The sequence below is a fragment of the Mesoplodon densirostris genome, chromosome 1 (assembly GCF_025265405.1).
Source record: "Mesoplodon densirostris isolate mMesDen1 chromosome 1, mMesDen1 primary haplotype, whole genome shotgun sequence".
In the NCBI taxonomy this organism is placed as follows: domain Eukaryota; kingdom Metazoa; phylum Chordata; class Mammalia; order Artiodactyla; family Ziphiidae; genus Mesoplodon; species Mesoplodon densirostris.
This window is the reverse complement of record NC_082661.1, coordinates 196680265-196700833: the sequence shown is the minus strand read 5'-3', so window position 1 is coordinate 196700833 and position 20569 is coordinate 196680265. Positions and strand designations below refer to the sequence as shown.

The 20569-nt window shown below is 42.6% G+C and overlaps 2 protein-coding genes across 15 annotated transcripts in view; both read left to right on the top strand.

Moving 5' to 3' along the window:
• Positions 1-11402, top strand: part of SEC31A (SEC31 homolog A, COPII coat complex component) — a 71817-nt gene extending 60415 nt beyond the window's left edge. For all 14 annotated transcript variants that reach the window (XM_060113932.1, XM_060113923.1, XM_060113898.1 and 11 more), the window contains 2 exons: positions 2141-2212; positions 10814-11402. In XM_060113932.1, coding sequence (XP_059969915.1) covers positions 2141-2212; positions 10814-10993 — 252 coding nt within the window. In that variant the 3' untranslated portion in view covers positions 10994-11402. The remainder of the gene's footprint in view (positions 1-2140; positions 2213-10813) is intronic.
• A 7949-nt stretch (positions 11403-19351) lies between these two features.
• Positions 19352-20334, top strand: LOC132486324 (CCR4-NOT transcription complex subunit 8-like). The gene has a single exon (XM_060093341.1). It carries the CDS (start codon positions 19379-19381, stop codon positions 20255-20257), a length of 879 nt encoding a protein of 292 aa, XP_059949324.1. The 5' UTR covers positions 19352-19378; the 3' UTR covers positions 20258-20334.
• The last annotated feature ends 235 nt before the right edge of the window (positions 20335-20569 follow it).

Here is a 20569-nt window from a genome sequence, read left to right as displayed (position 1 = left end):
TGGCTCCAGAATTCATGCTTTCAACCACTATGCTGCACTGAGTCTCATCGGCAAACCTTACGCATAGCACAAAAATACAACAGAATGGTGAAACTCAGATTTGGGGTTTCTTTCTGAGCTTACATCAAAGCTTTTAAAAGTAGATAGACAGTCTTTAACTTTGCAGAGACCTTAAAAATAGTTAAGTGCTTTAGATATTGGAGTCATATTCATAGTCAAAGTAACTGACTTTACTCAGTTTATTAGAGGATGACTGTATTGGCAACAACAAAAATTCCACAAAGCCAGTTTTGTTTTTGGTGAAATTTCACTTTATGCCAATAAACATTGAATATGTTTATTTAGTCACTGGCCCGTTGTCTGCTTGAAAAACAGCTTCTGGAATTTGTTGTTTCATCAAACATTGAGTATTAATATGTGCAGCCTTCTGCTAGTCTTTTGGAAAGCAATTTCCTGTACTGAAAGTGTCAGGAAAGCAGAGGCAGGGGAAAGTTAACATAAACCTTAGCGCCTGGCATTCTGGGAGTGATGGAAAGACGAAGCTAGGAACAGAGAACAGGTGAAGCTGTTAACAGGTGAGTGAGTGTACAGTGTCTCCTAGGCAAAGAGGTCCTCATCATACAAAATGGAGGAATCCTAATAAAAATGTGGGGAAACTCCAGTCTTCCTTCAGGCGTGAGTGAATGTAAACAGAGGTTGGGAGGACACCTCGTACATGGCCTAGCTTAATAAATTTTTGTTGAGCTTCACCTCCTCTAGGTCACCGTATCACCTTCCTTCTGGTTACCCAGGACCCCTGGGCAGAAGAGAAAGACAAACTGTTCCTGTCACTAGTTGGGGAGGAAGTTCAAATACTGCCCAGGACTCCTGCTGGTAGCTAGGTGGGACTAACTTTGAACCCTCCACAAAAGTCCATTTTAATCAATACTTGAAATCATTTGTATAGTATGACTTTATTCTTATTTCCACTTCAGTTATGTCCAAACAGCACAAAGTAATTTTGCAGCACAACTTAGTTTGTAAGGTTATCCTCGATGGCTTCACTCTTCTGCACTCCTCTTCTGACACACTGACATTCCCTCCTCAAACATACCAAGAATGTGTCAGCATCAGAGACTTTGTACCTGTGGCTCCTTCTGCCTGGAACTCTTCCCCACAGCACTGCATAGCTCTTGCTCACTTGTTCCTGGTGTCTGCTCAGATGTCCCATTAGCCATCAGGACTTTCTTACCACATCATACTGCCAACACTGCTGACCCCCTTACCCTGTTAACTTTTCTTCATGGCACTCATCACCACCTGACATACAATATACTGTTTATTTAGTATCTTTTTCCCACCCAATAGAATATGAGATCCATGAGACACAACACTGCCCCAGCATGGCACGTAGTAGTCCCTCAATAAATATTGAAAAGCAGTGTCACTTTTAAGGCTGTTGCATAATATAGATATTAAGTTAATCACAGTATAATTTTAAACCTTTACTTTTAGGATAGTTTTCTCTCACTATACTCACAGTACTAGGATGAGGGTAGGAGGACTCCTTAATTTAAGAACTCATTTTAACACTTCCCTCTTAATAATCTTAAGTCACCAAAAGATAATTTTCTCCTTTTTTTGGTGTTTTAAAGGCCCAGAATAAGACAGGATTAAATGTACCAAATGTGACTGAGTGTATAAGTAGTACTTTTGAGATTCCACAGTTCACCTGTATATGTTTGCCTTCTAGCTCCCATAATGTTCATTTTATTTAATTTACAGTAACTGTTAGACCTTCTTTTCTGTAGTACACTGACCCATTGCTGCCTCCAGATGGCCCTTCCTCTTGCTTGTGGATATAGTGTAGATGGACACTCAGACACCTCAAGTGAGTTGCAGTCCCCATGAAATCCAGCCAGTGCTCCATTTTGCACACTAGGAGGAAGGGTCTCACTTTCTTGCCCTCCCTGCCTTAATAGATTACTGATCTCTGTTCTAATAATCTGTTCAAGTTCCTCGGTCTTAGCCGTCTCCATTTCTTTATAAAATGAAGCTGTCCAACATCATGACTGTAAGGTTTAGTGAAATGAGATAAGGCACGTTCTTGGGATAAAAGTTATTGTTCATACATAACATACCTGTTTTTTCTCTCCTGCAGCAAACCAAGAGGAAGCTAGATGATGCCAGCAAACGTTTGGAGTTTCTGTATGATAAACTTAGGGAACAGACAGTAAGTTTGTGGGGAAAAGAAGGATTTATGATAATCATTTATTCCTGGTTACTAGTAAAATAAGTGTCTCATCAGCACTTGCATGTAATATATAGTACGCTTGGGGGCAAAATGATCGTGACAGTTCATAGAATGGGCTTTTCTCTGTCTAAATCTTACATTTCAGTCACTGGGGATAAGGGGATAGGGCAGTGTGTGTGTGTGTGTGTGTGTGTGTGTGTGTGTGTGTGAGAGAGAGAGAGAGAGAGAGAGAGAGAGAGAGAGATTAAGAGGGAGAGAGATTTTTTTTTTTTTTAATTTTTTCCATTTTTTTTTATTAGTTTCTGCTTTATAACAAAGTGAATCAGTCATACATATACATCTGTTCCCACATCCCCTCCCTCATGCATCTCCCTCCCTCCCACCCTCCCTATCCCTCCCCTCCAGGCAGTCACAAAGCACCGAGCTGATCTCCCTGTGCTCTGCGGCTGCTTCCCACTGTCTATCTAGCCTACGTTTGGTAGTGTATATATGTCCATGCCTCTCTTTCGCTTTGTCACAGCTTACCCTTCCCCCTCCCCCTATCCTCAAGTCCATTCTGAAGTAGGTCTGTGTCTTTATTCCCGTTTTACCCCTAGGTTCTTCATGACATTTTTTTTTCTTATATTCCATATATATGTGTTAGCATACGGTATTTGTCTTTCTCTTTCTGACTTACTTCACTCTGTATGACAGACTCTAGGTCTATCCACCTCATTACAAATAGCTCAGTTTCATTTCTTTTTATGGCTGAGTAATATTCCATTGTATATATGTGCCACATCTTCTTTATCCATTCATCCGATGATGGACACTTAGGTTGTTTCCAGCTCCGGGCTATTGTGAATAGAGCTGCAATGTACATTTTGGTACATGTCTCTTTTTGAATTATGGTTTTCTCAGGGTATATGCCTAGTAGTGGGATTGCTGGATCATATGGTAGTTCTATTTTTAGTTTTTTAAGGAACCTCCATACTGTTCTCCATAGTGGCTGTACCAATTCACATTCCCACCAGCAGTGCAAGAGTGTTCCCTTTTCTCCACACCCTCTCCAGCATTTATTGTTTCTAGATTTCTTGATGATGGCCATTCTGACTGGTGTGAGATGATATCTCATTGTAGTTTTGATTTGCATTTCTCTAATGATTAATGATGTTGAGCATTCTTTCATGTGTTTGTTGGCAGTCTGTATATCTTCTTTGGAGAAATGCCTATTTAAGTCTTCTGCCCATTTTTGGATTGGGTTGTTTGTTTTTTTGCTATTGAGCTGCATGAGCTGTTTATAAATTTTGGAGATTAATCCTTTGTCAGTTGCTTCATTTGCAAATATTTTCTCCCATTCTGAGGGTTGTCTTTTGGTCTTGTTTATGGTTTCCTTTGCTGTGCAAAAGCTTTTCAGTTTCATTAGGTCCCATTTGTTTATCTTTGTTTTTATTTCCATTTCTCTAGGAGGTGGGTCCAAAAGGATCTTGCTGTGATTTATGTCATAGAGTGTTCTACCTATGTTTTCCTCTAAGAGTTTGATAGTTTCTGGCCTTACATTTAAGTCTTTAATCCATTTTGAGCTTATTTTTGTGTATGGTGTTAGGGAATGATCGAATCTCATACTTTTACATGTCCCTGTCCAGTTTTCCCAGCACCACTTATTGAAGAGGCTGTCCTTTCTCCACTGTACATTCCTGCCTCCTTTATCAAAGATAAGTTGGCCATATGTGCGTGGGTTTATCTCTGGGCTTTCTATCCTGATCCACTGATCTATCTTTCTGTTTTTATGCCAGTACCACACTGTCTTAATTACTGTAGCTTTGTAGTATAGTCTGAAGTCAGGGAGCCTGATTCCTCCAGCTCCTTTTTTTGTTCTCAAGATTGCTTTGGCTATTCGGGGTCTTTTGTTTTTCCAAACAAATTTTGAAATTTTTTGTTCTAGTTCTGTGAAAAATGCCAGTGGTAGTTTGATAGGGATTGCATTGAATCTGTAGATTGCTTTGGGTAGTAGAGTCATTTTCACAATATTGATTCTTCCAATCCAGGAGCATGGTATATCTCTCCATCTGTTTGTATCATCTTTAATTTCTTTCATCAGTGTCTTATAATTTTCTGCATACAGGTCTTTTGTCTCCTTAGGTAGGTTTATTCCTAGATATTTTATTCTTTTTGTTGCAATGGTAAATGGGAGTGTTTTCTTGATTTCATTTTCAGATTTTTCATCATTAGTGTACAGGAATGCCAGAGATTTCTGTACATTAATTTTGTAACCTGCTACTTTACCAAATTCATTGATTAGCTCTAGTAGTTTTTCGGTAGCATCTTTAGGATTCTCTATGTATAGTATCATGTCATCTGCAAACAATGACAGCTTTACTTCTTCTTTTCCGATTTGGATTCCTTTTATTACCTTTTCTTCTCTGATTGCTGTGGCTAAAACTTCCAAAACTAGGTTGAATAAGAGTGGTGAGAGTGGGCAACCTTGTCTTGTTCCTGATCTTAGTGGAAATGGTTTCAGTTTTTCACCATTGAGGACAATGTTGGCTGTGGGTTTGTCATATATGGCCTTTATTATGTTGAGGAAAGTTCCCTCTATGCCTACTTTCTGCAGGGTTTTTATCATAAATGGGTGTTGAATTTTGTCGAAAGCTTTCTCTGCATCTATTGAGATGATCATATGGTTTTTCTCCTTCAACTTGTTAATATGGTGTATCACATTGATTGATTTGCGTATATTGAAGAATCCTTGCATTCCTGGGATAAACCCCACTTGATCATGGTGTATGATCCTTTTAATGTGCTGTTGGATTCTGTTTGCTAGTATTTTGTTGAGGATTTTTGCATCTATGTTCATCAGTGATATTGGCCTGTAGTTTTCTTTCTTTGTGACATCCTTGCCTGGTTTTGGTATCAAGGTGATGGTGGCCTCGTAGAATGAGTTTGGGAGTGTTCCTTCCTCTGAAATTGTTTGGAAGAGTTTGAGAAGGATGGGTGTTAGCTCTTCTCTAAATGTTTGATAGAATTCGCCTGTGAAGCCATCTGGTCCTGGGCTTTTGTTTGATGGAAGATTTTTAATCACAGTTTCAATTTCAGTGCTTGTGATTGGTCTATTCATATTTTCTATTTCTTCCTGAGTCAGTCTTGGCAGGTTGTGCATTTCTAAGAATTTGTCCATTTCTTCCAGGTTGTCCATTTTATTGGCATAGAGTTGCTTGTAGTAATCTCTCATGATCTTTTGTATTTCTGCAGTGTCAGTTGTTACTTCTCCTTTTTCATTTCTAATTCTATTGATTTGAGTCTTCTCCCTTCTTTTCTTGATGAGTCTGGCTAATGGTTTGTCAATTTTGTTTATCTTCTCAAAGAACCAGCTTTTAGTTTGGTTGATCTTTGCTATCGTTTCCTTCATTTCTTTTTCATTTATTTCTGATCTGATCTTTATGATTTCTTTCCTTCTGCTAGCTTTGGGGGTTTTTTGTTCTTCTTTCTCTAATTGCTTTAGGTGCAGGGTCAGGTTGTTTACTCGAAATGTTTCCTGTTTCTTAAGGTGGGATTGTATTGCTATAAACTTCCCCCTTAGAACTGCTTTTGCTGCATCCCATAGGTTCTCCATTGTCATTTGTTTCTAGGTATTTTTTAATTTCCTCTCTGATTTCTTCAGTGATCACTTCATTATTGAGTAGTGTATTGTTTAGCTTCCATGTGTTTGTATTTTTTACAGATCTTTTCCTGTAATTGATGTCTAGTCTCATAGCGTTGTGGTCGGAAAAGATACTTGATACAATTTCAATTTTCTTAAATTTACCAAGGCTTGATTTGTGACCCAAGATATGATCTATCCTGGAGAATGTTCCATGAGCACTTGAGAAAAATGTGTATTCTGTTGTTTTTGGATGAAATGTCCTATAAATATCAACTAAGTCCATCTTGTTTAATGTATCATTTAAAGCTCGTGTTTCCTTATTTATTTTCATTTTGGACGATCTGTCCATTGGTGAAAGTGGGGTGTTAAAGTCCCCTACTATGATTGTGTTACTGTCGATTTCCCCTTTTATGGCTGTTAGTATTTGCCTTATGTATTGAGGTGCTCCTATGTTGGGTGCATAAATATTTACAATTGTTATATCTTCTTCTTGGATCGATCCCTTGATCATTATGTAGTGTCCTTCTTTGTCTCTTGTAATAGTCTTTATTTTAAAGTCTATTTTGTCTGATATAAGAATTGCTACTCCAGCTTTCTTTTGATTTCCATTTGCATGGAATATCTTTTTCCATCCCCTTACTTTCAATCTGTATGTGTCTTTAGGTCTGAAGTGGGTCTCTTGTAGACAGCATATATATGGGTCTTGTTTTTGTATCCATTCAGCCACTCTGTGTCTTTTGGTGGGAGCATTTAGTCCATTTACATTTAAGGTAATTATTGATATGTATGTTCCTATTCCCATTTCCTTAATTGCTTTGGGTTCGTTATTGTAGGTATATTCCTTCTGTTGTGTTTCTTGCCTAGAGAAGTTCCTTTAGCATTTGTTGTAAAGCTGGTTTGGTGGTGCTGAACTCTCTCAGCTTTTGCTTGTCTGTAAAAGTTTTAATTTCTCCATCAAATCTGAATGAGATCCTTGCTGGGTAGAGTAATCTTGGCTGCAGGTTTCTCTCCTTCATCACTTTAATTATGTCCTGCCACTCCCTTCTGGCTTGTAGAGTTTCTGCTGAGAGATCAGCTGTTAACCTGATGGGGATTCCCTTGTGTGTTATTTGTTGTTTTTCCCTTGCTGCTTTTAATATGATTTCTTTGTGTTTAATTTTTGACAGTTTGATTAATATGTGTCTTGGTGTATTTCTCCTTGGATTTATTCTGTATGGGACTCTCTGTGCCTCCTGGACTTGATTAACTATTTCCTTTCCCATATTGGGGAAGTTTTCAACTATAATCTCTTCAAATATTTTCTCAGTCCCTTTCTTTTTCTCTTCTTCTTCTGGAACCCCTATAATTCGAATGTTGGTGCGTTTAATGTTGTCCCAGAGGTCTCTGAGACTGTCCTCTGTTCTTTTCAATCTTTTTTCTTTATTTTGCTCTGCATCAGTTATTTCCACTATTTTATCTTCCACCTCACTTATCCGTTCTTCTGCCTCAGTTATTCTGCTATTGATCCCATCTAGAGTATTTTTTATTTCATGTATTGTGTTTTTAATCGATGCTTGATTCATCTTTAGTTCTTCTAGGTCCTTGTTAACTGTTTCTTGCATTTTGTCTATTCTATTTCCAAGATTTTGGATCATCTTTACCATCATTATTCTGAATTCTTTTTCAGGTAGACTGCCTATTACCTCTTCATTTGTTAGGTCTGGTAGGTTTTTATCTTGCTCCTTCACCTGCTGTGTGTTTTTCTGTCTTCTCATTTTGCTTATGTTACTGTGTTTGGGGTCTCCTTTTTGCAGGCTGCAGATTCGTAGTTCCCGTTGTTTTTCGTGTCTGACCCCAGTGGCTAAGGTTGTTTCAGTAGGTTGTATAGACTTCCTGGTGGGGGGGACTAATGCCTGTGTTCTGGTGGTTGAGGCTCGATCTTGTCTTTCTGGTGGACAGGTCCACGTCTGGTGGTGTGTTTTGGGGTGCCTATGGCCTTATTATGTTTTTAGGTAGCTTCTCTGCTAATGGGTGGGGTTGTGTTCCTGCCTTGCTAGTTGCTTGGCATAGGGTGACCAGCACTGTAGCTTGCTGGTCGTTGACTGAAGCTGGGTGCTGGTGTTGGGATCGAGATCTCTGGGAGATTTTCGCTGCTTGATATTATGTGGCGCTGGGAGGTCTCTTGTGGACCCGTGTCCTGAAGTTGGCTCTCCCACTTCAGAGGCACAGCACTGGCTCCTGGCTGCAGCACCAAGAGCCTTTCATCCACCCAGCTCAGAATAACAGGGAGAAAAAGCAGAAAGAAAGAATTAGTAGAAGAGAGAAAGAGAGAGGGAAAGAAAGGAAGAAGGGAAGAAAGGAAGGAAGGAAGGAAGAAAGAAAGAAAGGAGGGAGGGAGTGAGGAAGGATGGAAAGAAAGAAGGAAAGAAAGGAGGGAGGGAGGGGGCAATGAAAGCAAAAGGAAGAGTGAATGGAAGAAGGGAGGGAGGGAGGGAGGAAGGGAAGAAAGAAAGAAAGACAGGAGGGAGGGAGGAAGGAAAAAAAGAAAGTGGAAAGAAGAAGGGTGGGAGGGAGGGAGGAAAGAAAAAGAAAGAAGGAAAGGAAGAGCGGAGGGAGGGAGGGAGGAAGGGAAGGTAGGAAAAAAAGAAAGAGCAGGTAAAGTAAAATAGAATAAAGTATGAAATACAGTAGCGTTATTAAAATTAGAAAGTAATTATTGAAAAAAAAAAAAAAACGGACCGATAGAACCCTGGGACATATGGTGGAAGCAAAGCTATACAGAGAGAATCTTACACAGAAGATTACACATACACATTCACAAAAAGAGAGCAGGGGGAAAAATCAAAAATCTTGCTCTCCAAGCCCACCTCCTCAATTTGGGATAATTCGTTGTAAAAAGAGGAAAAGGGCAAGAAGTCTGAAATCTTGCTCTCTAAGTCCACCTCCTTACTTTGGAATAATTCGTTGTAAAAAGAGGAAAAGGGGGGAAAGTCTTAAATCTTGTCCTCAAAGTCCACTTCCTCAATTTGGGATGATTCGCTGTCCATTCATGCACTCCACAGACGCAGGGCACATCAAATGGACCGTGGAGCTTTAATCCGCTGCCTCCGAGGCTGCACAGAGAGATTTCCCTGACTCTGCTCTCACAGCTCCCGGGTCTCAGCCTTGGACCTGGCCCCGCCTCTGTGCATAGGTCGCCGGAGGGCGTCCGTTCTTCGCTCAGACAGGACGGGTTTAAAGGAGCCGCTGATTCGGGGGCTCTGGCTCACTCATGCAGAGGGGAGGGAGGGGCGCGCAGTGTGGGGCGGGCCTGCGGCGGCAGAGGCCGGCGTGACGTTGCAGCAGCCCGTGGCGCTCCGTGCGCTTTCCCGGGAAAGCCATCCCCGGGTCTCGGGACCCCGGCAGTGGCGGGGTGCACAGGTCCCCCGGAAGGCGGGGCGGACAGTGACCCGCGCTCGCACACAGGCCCCGCGGCTGCGGCGGCGGCGGGCGGCGGCAGGCGGCGGCGGCGGCGGGCGGCGGCAGGCGGCGGCGGTGGCGGGGGGCGGCGGCGGCAGCGGGCCTCGGCGGCGGCGGCGGCGGCGGGCGGCGGTAGGCGGCGGCGGCGGCGGGCCACGGCGGCGGCGGGCCGCGGGGGCGGCGGCGGCGGCGGGCCGCGGCGGGCGGCGGCGGCGGCGGCGGGCCGCGGCGGCGGCGGCGGTGGCGGGCCGCGTCGGGCGGCGGCGGCGGCGGCGGCGGCTGGCCGCGGCGGCGGCGGGAGAGAGAATTTTTAACCTTTTTTATAACAAAGGGCAGATATACAAACTGGCCTGTACTGGTCCTACAGTAACTGGCCTTCTATTCATTTTTATATGTCCCTTGAATTAAGAAATCAGAGAGTGGGCAGATACTCTGTTTTCCAGAGACCAAATCTGTAATCTCTCTCATAGTCTAAGACTCTGAACCTTTTCTTTTAGAATAGCTATTACATAAAGGCAAAGCCAAAGGCAGCCACAAATTGAGCAGATCAATGTGTATAACTATGAAGATGGTCGGCAGTGAGAAGTAAATGCCCTGTGTGTTCTGTTCTCTTGTCCCTCCCAACCTCTCCATTCCTTTCTAGAATTGTTTTGTTTTATTAATGAAAGCACTAGGAGAGAAAAAAAGAATTGGGACCTTTCACATTTTTGCATTTTAGCATTTCTCTTCCCCATTCCCCATATCAGTGCCATCAGCTGAAAATAACCATTTATCTCATGAGAACCAAACCAGAGAAAGTTGATATAACAGTGGAGGTGGCGTGGCCCATGGACTGATCCAAAATAAAGTCTTCTCTGAGAAGTATGGACGTGTATGCCAAGTAATGACATGGGGGGAAAAAAAAAACAGAGGTCTTATGATTTTAAGAGATGACAGGATTATGAAAAGCAGTTAAGAACTGGCAAATTGAATGCATGATGAGGACTGTTGCCCTCCTAGTGGCAGTGGACCAGAAGTGCAAGGTTTCTATTGTCCACAAGGTTTTAGAGTAAACTGGGCCCCTACTTCGAGATGTCATGATTAAGAATCTTTAAACTCCTTCATGTACATAGGAAAAATTGTAAAAGGTGTGGGACAGTATCTAAAATAATTTAGTTATTTAAAATATTTAAGTTATCTAAAATAAAATAATAAGACTTAAAACTCTTAAGTGGAGAGAGACATTAACATTTCAACTTGGGGAAGGAAATCTGGCTTTTCTGTAAGGAAATACTTGGCTTATCATACATGTATAATTCGTAAATAATTCCTTACATAAATCATTTTGTCATAGTTCCATTTTATAACTTAAGTGTTGGTTGGTCCGAGAAGCTTTCTAGAAATGCTCACCAGTTTATACATTTTTTTAATAATGTTTATTTCAAGTTCCTCTTAAATATCAGGGTTTAATGTTTATAGAGGGTCTCATGGAAAATTCTTCCTTAATTTAATTCTCTCTCTCAATTCCACCTTTATTTCAGCTTTCACCAACAATCATCAGTGGTTTACACAACATCGCAAGGAGCATTGAGACTCGAAACTACTCAGAAGGATTGACCATCCATACCCACATAGTTAGCACCAGCAACTTCAGTGAGACCTCTGCTTTTATGCCAGTTCTCAAAGTTGTTCTCACCCAGGCCAATAAGCTGGGTGTCTAAAGGATGGCTTCACTCTCGGCCACTATTGCCATTTTTCCAAAGAAACGTGTTTTAAAAAGTGATAAGATGTGGACCAGTCCTCATTAGCATGTTTCCATAGCAGCCAGTCAAGAACATTTACATTGTTTCTGCAGATACACTCACCTTAGACCTGCTCAAAGCCCTGGTGCTTTCTTTTGTTTTAATCTTTTATTGCCTGTGATGATTTTCCTATTCTGCAAATAATGTATTTCCTGGATTACACATAGTATGCTTTCCTGAAGTATTCTGATAAAATATGGTTTTTGAAACCTCAGGTTTACTTTTTAGAAAGGAGCCTTTGGTTATGTGTAAAGCAGAGCTGAAACTAAATTTCTTTCATGTCCTCCCTACTTCCTCCATGTCAATCAGATTAAAGTGTGTAATCCTATTTATGTGTATGTAGTCTTTTTTTTAAACAGCTACTCACAGTTTAGTTTAATCTCTATTTTTTTGTGGCTTTGGCTTCACTTTGGTCCTGAACAAATAACTAGATCTAGAGGCTGCTACATAGATTTTAGCAAATATTAATGAAAAGTGGGATCACTAGTTTTAAGTATCCATAGGAAAAGATTGAGCATTTTCATTCTGTGTAGGATGCATTGAACTTTTTTCTATTAATGTTTTCAGTATTCTGTTTGAGTTTTAAGATTGAATCATCTCCATTTTATATTTAGAAATGTATTCATCCATTTTTTTAAAGTTACCTATTTGAGGTTTAAGTTCAGAAAGAAAACTTTAACTTCTGTCAGCCTCCTGAATCAACATATTTTCAGACAGTATTTTCGTCAAATGATTTTATTGTAATCTGTCTTAAGAACATTGTGGTAAACAAAAGATAATGGTCCCCATAGAATCTGGAGGAGAATTAGATACTAATAATTTTCATTGTTTAAGCAATTTTACCTAAGTGAGTTGGAAAAGTAGAAGATAAAAAGTGTGACTACTGTGAAGACAGGTGCTGTTTCAAGTACTAAGTGTAGTTCATCAGGCATTTTGCAGCCTAAGTGACATAGTTTGCAAGACCCTCTTAATTTCCTTTGCTGGAATTCCCTGCTCACCAAATAAAACCCCTCTTTTAAAAATAAAAATAGGGACTTCCCTGGTGGCGCAGGGGTTAAGAATCCGCCTGCTGATGCAGGGGATACAGGTTTGCACCGTGGTCTGCGAAGATCCTACATGCTGCGGAGCAACTAATCCCGTGCACCACAACTACTGAGCCTGTGCTCTACAGCCCACGAGCTGCAACTACTGAGCCCACGTGCCACAACTACTGAAGCCCGAGTGCCTAGAGCCCGTGCTCCACAACAAGAGAAGCCACCGCAATGAGAAGCCCGGGCACCGCAACAAAGAGTAACCCCCACTGGACTCAACTAGAGAAAGCCCACGCACAGCAACGAAGACCCAATGCAGACAAAAAAAAAAAAAAAAAAAAAAAGACACTAAAAAATAAAAATAGTTTTATAACTAAAAAAGGAGGACCTTGATAACACGTATGAGCATTGGAGCCTCACGAGTGAGGTGATACATCAGCTCCCTGGGAGTTTGGTGGTCTGAGTCAGTCCTACGACACACTGAAGTGGCAACTTGACCTTCTGGACCTGACCCTCGACTGTGGTGTCAGCCCAGGACCCCATCTGAACAGCAGGCTGGCCTCTAGTTAAATTGTTTTGATGTATTGCCCTTATAGTTAGGATTTGTGTTATGGCTGCATGATTACCTTGACATGACAATGGCGAAACTGGCAGCATTTTACAAAAAAAATTCCAAAGGATGAGAAACAGGAATAGGTGGTAGTGGAGCCCTGACCAACGCCAAAGATTTTAACAGTATGAGTATAAAAAAACGATTTGCCACTGACATCTGAGCGGCTGTTGTAAGCGGATGGAGGTAAGAAGACTTGAACCCAAAATAGAGTTTACTCTTGAAGCATGAAGATAACGGGAGATTATGGGAAGACAGCAGTTTGTTTTGCTGAAGAAAAGCGAACAAGGAAAGGGGTGCGAGGGAAACTGGTGGGTGGGGCTGGGTGTTGGCTGGGAGACAGATCTGTGGGACGTGCTTGCTTATACTTCACCTGCTCCTCTCCTGCACTCCACATATGACCTTTTGGGCTGTATGGGATGGATGTACCTTAGGCCCCGTCTGAGAATATGTGTGTGGGATGCACGGCTGATGGAGATGGTGGTTCATTCTAATAGTGTGGCAGCAGGAGAAAGTTGGAAACAACTGCTCTACATCTGACTGTTGAGAGTCCAACAAGCCTATATATTCCTTTGGATTCAGAAAATTCCTGTGTATGCTGGAGGACAGAAAGATGCAGTAGGATTCCTGGCAACCAGATGTACTCTAACACCTGCCTGAAAGATAAAGGGAGGGATGGTGATTGGTTAACCCTTATCTGATAACCACTTGTCTCCTGAACCAGATTTGTGTTCACCTGAGAATGACTGCAAGGCCATCTGTTGACTGCTCAGCCATGGTGGAGACTTCATTTGGAATGGACATCTACATATGCACACATACATATATACGTATGCACCCCTCTTTGTCGTTCAACTGCTGCGGCGGCAGCATTCCCAAATGTCACCCCTGACAAATCTATCAGGGTGTTCATCAGATGCTGAAGATGTGACAGGCAGGTAGCATCTCCAGTTATTCAGTGAAGAAGGACTGCCTATGCATAGAAGCTCTTAACTGTTTCCTCTAATAGATAAATATTCCAAATCTTTTAACCAAACTAAATTACAAAGAAAAAGTGCTCAAATTAGCTTTATAGTTCCACTTTTCCTGGCACACTGGTTTTACATACATTTCTATAGCATCTGCTCTGCTCAGGGCTTTGGTGACCATACCATTCACTCAGGCTCAGGTTGAGTAGTGCACCTACGAGCTGACTGGGGTCAGACTGTGCCATTCCTAAATTTCCAGCTGTTTTGCTTTCTCTCCCCTTTGGGAGATAACGGAATGTGTGGGTTTTAGGGTGTTGGGACAGACCTTGAAAAACCTAACAAAATCAAACAAAAGGAAATAGACTTTGGTTTAACTGTGGTGCATGCTTCTTACACTCTGGATTAATGTTTCCAGAGACCTGCTAAAGTATTTATTTAGCAAACAAATGTTAGTCACCTAGAATAACTTTGTATAAACATCATTACTCAGTAATGTCTGAGATCATTTTTTTAGTGGAGCTGCACACCCTGTTGATTTTTTTTAGTCCATTTCTTTTTAATAGGTTTATTTATTTATTTATTTATTATTATATTTATTATTTAATTTTGGCTGCGTTGGGTCTTCGTTGCTGTGTGCGGGCTTTCTCTAGTTGCGGCAAGCAGCGGCTACTCTTTGTTGTGCGTGGGCTTCTCCTTGCAGAGCACGGGCTCTAGGCGTGTGGGGTTCAGGTAGTTGTGACTCAGTAGTTGTGGTGCATGGGCTTAGTTGCTCTGCAGCATGTGCGATCTTCGCGGACCAGGGCTCAAACCCGTGTCCCCTGCATTGGCAGGTGGATTTTTTTTTTTAATCTTTATTGGAGTATAATTGCTTCACAATACTGTGTTAGTTTCTGTTGCACAACAAAGAATCAGCCATACGCATACACATGTCCCCATATGCCCTCCCTCTTGAGCCTCCGTCCCATCCTCCCTATCCCACACCTCTAGGTCATCACAAAGCACTGATCTGATCTCCCTGTGCTATGCTGCTGCTTCCCATCAGCCAGCTATTTTACATTTGGTAGTGTGTATATGCCCATGCTACTCTCACTTCACCCCAGCTTCGCCCTCCCACCCCATGTCAAGTCCATTTTCTATGTCTGCCTTTTTATTCCTGCCCTGCAACTAGGTTCATCAGTACCTTTTTTTTTTTAGATTCCGTATATATGTGTTACCATACAGTATTTGTTTTTCTGACTTCACTCTATGTGACAGACTCTAGGTCCACCCACCTCACTACAAATAACTCAATTTTGTTTCTTTTTATGGCTGAGTAATATTCCATTATATATATATATGTGCCACATCTTCTTTATCCATTCATCTGTCAATGGACATTTAGGTTGCTTCCACGTCCTGGCTATTGTAAATAGTGCTGCAGTGAACACTGGAGTACATGTCTCTTTTTGAATTACGGTTTTCTCAGGGTATATGCCCAGTAGTGGGATTGCTGGGTGGTATGGTAGTTCTATTTGTAGTTTTTTAAGGAACCTCCATACTGTTCTCCATAGTGGCTGTATCAATTTACATTCCCACCAACAGTGCAAGAAGCTTCCCTCTTCTCCACACCCCCTCCAGCACTTAATGTTTCTAGATTTTTTGATAATGGCCATTCTGACCAGTGTGAGGTGATACCTCATTGTAGTTTTGATTTGCATTTCTCTAATAATTAGTGATGTTGAGCATCTTTTCATGTGCCTCTTGGCCATCTGTATGTCTTCCTTGGAGAAATGTCTGTTTAGGTCTTCCACCCATTTTTTAACTGGATTGTTTGGGTTTTTTTTTTTTTTTTTTTTTTTTTTTGCTGTACGCGGGCCTCTCACTGCCGTGGCCTCTCCCGTTGCGGAGCACAGGCTCCGGACACACAGGCTCCGCGGCCATGGCTCGCGGGCCCAGCCGCTCCGCGGCATGTGGGATCCTCCGGGATCGGGGCACGAACCCGTGTCCCCTGCATCGGCAGGCGGACTCTCAACCACTGCGCCACCAGGGAAGCCCTGTTTGGGTTTTTTTGATATTGAGCTCCATGAGTTGTTTGTATATTTTGGAGGTTAATCCTGTTGTTTCATTTGCAAATATTTTCTCCCATTCTGAGGGTTGTCTTTTTGTCTTGTTTATGGTTCCTTTGCTGTGCAAAAGTTTTTAAGTTTAATTAAGTCAACTATACTCCAATGTAAAATAAAAATTAAAAGAAAATAAAGAATATCTACGTGTAAAAAAAAAAAAAAAAAAAAGCTACTAGAGAGCCTGCTCTATCCCAGTTGCTATAATTACATCTTCACGAGGGACAGTGAAGCAGACCACCTATCTGAGAGTCAAAGAGCTGGGTTCTAGTGTCTTCTCTGCCACTTATTGTTGGTCAAACCATCCCATTTCCTTTTGCCTCCATTTCTCACCTGTAAAATGAGGGGGTAGGACTAGATGATCTCTAATTTCACTTACAGCTCTGGAAGTCTATGACCCATCTACCTGTCCCACAGTGTCTTTGTATGTTACCTACAAGTCTTCAGAAGGAACTGAAAACAATTTGGGGATAGTACTAAAGCTTTGAAGAAAGATAACAGAAACAACTCAAGCCTATTTATATTTGGATACCTTTTTTCCTGTCATAGAGTTGCTTGATTTTTCTGAAGAACAATCAATGCAGTGCTTTCCTTGGTTGGAAATGAATAGGCGGGCATTTAAGAAATAAGTTTCTAATTTGAGGACTTGGGACAGATGTATTTGCTTGGCTTTGAGGTCCTTAAGTAGTGAGTCCCCCTCAGCAATGATAAATATTTCCACAAAATTAACCTTTCTACACACCCGTTTCCCACATCAAGAATAGGCTAGGCCTTCCCTGGTGGTGCAGTGGTTAAGAATCAGCCTGCCAATGCAGGGGACATGGGTTCGAGCCCTGGTCCAGGAAGATCTCACATGCAGTGGAGCAACTAAGCCCGCGCACCACAACTACTGAGCCCGTGCACCTAGAGCCTGTGCTCTGCAACAGGAGAAGCCACTGCAATGAGAAGCCCGTGCACCACAATTAAGAGAAGCCCCTGCTCGCCGCAACTAGAGAAAGCCCATGTGCAGCAACGAAGATCCAACGCAGCCAAAAATTAATTAATTAATTAAAAAAAAAAGAATACACTATATTTGATTACATAGGACACTCAACAATGAATGAGTTTTCCCTCTAGTGCTGCAAATCTGGGTCACCCTTTTGACATTCCTGAACGCTATTGACAAATGCCCTCTCCCAGCTAGAGAACCACAGGGCCTCTGCTTTAAGAGCACCCCGTGGTAACGGACACAGCAAGAAGAGAAAGAGGTCATTGAAACAGAAACAGTGACAGCAGCTAATGCTGAGAAGTAAATAAGAGCTTCTCTATGTTCATCTGCCCTTGGAAACCAAAATAACCTAAAAGAAACTGGGGTGGGTGTTGTGGGAGGATGGGGACTGGAGAGCGGGAAGAGATGTGGGTGGAAACCTCATCAGCACTGTCTTTCTTCTGCCACAACAATAGGGATTGTTCATTCAGAGAGCTGGGATTTGGGAGCAGGGAGAGAGAGTGGTGAGGAGTGTGGACCTTGTTTTGGTTTGTGGACCTCGTTTCTAGGCAGCTGTTGGTCAAAGGGGGATGTGGTGTAGGTACTGACAAATGTTCACGTGTCACGGCTGGGTCGTAAAAAGGAGTGGCTCCTCTGTAGCACTGGTTAGCGTCCGTGCATGCACGCCCTGTAGTGATTATTTGATCCCTCTCTGCCTCCCTACCGGGCTGTGAGTTCCAGGAGCACAGCGGTGCACTCCTCTGTCCATAGAGCTGAGCTCGGTGCTTGCTTCTAGAGGAGGCTAAATCGATAGATGCTTAAGGAAGGACTCTTAATTGAGTCAAACTGAAGATAACTTGGAAAGATGCAGGGGGCAGCCTGTCACTGACAGGTGGTATCAGAGTCAGGTTTGGGTTGGGTTTTTCACTAAGTAGACCCTCTCTTGTCTTTGAGTTAGGAAGTCGGGTCTTCAGATCTGGCTATTTCCAGTGCCCATTTTCCTGCTGCCAAATTGGAGCACTCTATGAAGAGTGGTCAGGAAATGCGGGGGGAAGAGTCTTAAGCAGTAAGGCTGGGGTTTTGTTAAAAGAAAACCTTCCTCTCTTCGCATCCAAAGCAATAGAAGCATTCCTTTCAGAGGAACAGCTTCCCCTCATCCACTGCTATAAAATCTTAATGGGGAGAATTTTCCAGTCCATTTAGTACAGAAGCAAGGATGACAACACTCCTGTGATCGAAGGAAGCTGAGAAGACTAATTTTCTAGTATGCCATGGTGTTGCTGTATCTCAAAACCGATCCTCTCATAGTCTTGGGGGCTAACTTCCCAACTTTATGCTCCCCTGAAATCACTCTAATCTAAAGCCTATGAGTGGTTTTCTTACTCTTGGAGCAGAAAGAGGTTTACATTTGAAATTGCTGTCCATGCATCTCATCCAAGAGGCAACCCCCCGACCTTTAATCCACAAGAGCTGCAGAGCTCATTCCTTCCCAAGCCAAAGGAGTTGCCTTAAATGATTACCTCTGATAAAATAGAGCAGGAGATTTTATTTTATTTCATAGTTCCCTTCAGAGCAAACGAATCCTGGTGCAGCCAGAATTCCTTCCTTCAAGGTCTGAATCCCTCCCAGCCCACCCAGGGATGAGTCTCTTCCCAGTCTGGGGCCCCCAGAAGCATCCTGGTGTCCTGGCCAGGCAGGTTTAGTAACTGCATGGAGTCTATCTCTGTGGTATGATTAAAAACTGATAAAATACCAACATTATTCAGCACTTAACTAGGTACTAGACATCGTCCTGAGCTCTATTCCTGTGAGGTAAGAGGTATCTCCATTTAGCACATGAAAAAACCGAAGTTAGATTATTAGGTAAATTGCACAGAGAGTATTCCCAGCGTGGAACTGTCTTAATTCTTACATCATGTAGGATGAAATTGAAGATCTAAGAGACTGTCATGGTCCCCAAATCACAGAGTACTCAGACTTGCTAATTCAGAGTGGTGAAGCCAAACTCAAACCCAGGTTTTCAGATGCCAAACCTGGATCATTTTCACAACACTGTAGTTCCTGTAGCCAAAATCTAAATTTCCTTAAGAAAACCATAAGCATGAGAATCACTGTAAATCTCTTCAAGACTGGATCTTTTCTTTCTCTTTCCTTCCTCCCCAGAGCTTGCATTTTCTCCACAAACTCCTTTTTTTAAAAAAAATTTATTTATTTACTTATTTATTTGGCTGTGCCGGGTCTTAGTTGCGGCATGCAGGACCTAGTTCCCTGACCAGGGATCGAACCAGGGCCCCCTGCATTGGGAGTGTGGAGTCTTAACACCACTCGACCACCAGGGAAGTCCCTCCACAAACATTTCTTATACAATTTTAAAAAATCTTGTGTTAGAGGAGCCAATCCGGGGCAGCGGGCGGAGAACACCGGGTCACACCGCTACCGGGTAGTCTGTCCGCCAGCCCGTCTGCCCGCGCTTCGCGGGCCCTGCCGGTCAGGCAGTCCTCCGAGGTGTGTACCACCATTAGACGACCCATTTTACAAGAAGGGAAAACTGAGGCACGAGAGAGATCAGATCAACCACTGACTTGCCCTCTAACATAGTCAGCTGAAAGCAACTTCAAGTTTCTTCAGGATGCCTGCGGCACTTGTGGAGAACAGCCAGGTCATCTGTGAAGTCTGGGCCAGCAATCTAGAAGAAGAGATGAGGAAGATCCGAGAAATCGTGCTCAGTTACAGTTATATTGCCATGGACACAGAATTTCCAGGTGTTGTGGTGCGACCCATTGGTGAATTTCGTAGTTCCATAGATTACCAGTATCAGCTTTTACGGTGCAATGTTGACCTTTTAAAAATTATCCAGCTGGGCCTTACATTCACGAATGAGAAGGGAGAATATCCTTCTGGAATCAACACTTGGCAGTTCAACTTCAGATTCAACCTTACAGAGGACATGTATTCCCAGGATTCCATAGATCTCCTTGCTAACTCAGGACTGCAGTTTCAGAAGCACGAAGAGGAAGGGATTGACACATTGCACTTTGCAGAACTGCTTATGACATCAGGGGCGGTTCTCTGTGACAATGTCAAATGGCTTTCATTTCACAGTGGCTATGATTTTGGCTACATGGTAAAGTTACTTACGGATTCTCGTTTGCCAGAAGAGGAACATGAATTCTTTCACATTCTGAACCTTTTCTTCCCATCCATTTATGATGTGAAATACCCGATGAAAAGTTGCAAAAATCTTAAGGGAGGTCTTCAGGAAGTTGCTGATCAGTTGGATTTGCAGAGAATTGAAAGGCAGCACCAGGCAGGCTCAGACTCACTGCTAACGGGAATGGCATTCTTCAGGATGAACGAGTTGTTTTTTGAGGACAGTATTGATGATGCCCAGTACTGTGGGCGGCTCTATGGCCTAGGCACGGGAGTGGCCCAGAAGCAGAATGAGGATGTGGACTCTGCCCAGGTGAAGATGAGCATCCTGGCGATCACCAACAACATGCAGCAGTGATGGCGGCGAGGCTCTGCGCGGCGGGCCTGGTCCCAGAGTGGTGCTTAATGTGCTGACTCTGTATACTTATCTTCCTCCCCAAGAGAAGATGCTTCTTTGAGCAAACTGTACCTACCATCTGCGTTGACAGAAAGACTTTTGTTTTACTGAAGACAAAAGATGTCTTTTAGATCCAGAAGAAGGGAGTTTGCTCTGAATTTGTAAACACGTCTTCCTTATTCCTCATCCCTAAGCCTCTCTTCTCCAGTTGCCTCCTGCCACCAGCATCCATGGCTCATTTGACACCTTCTAAAATCCAGGACAAGTCAGAAA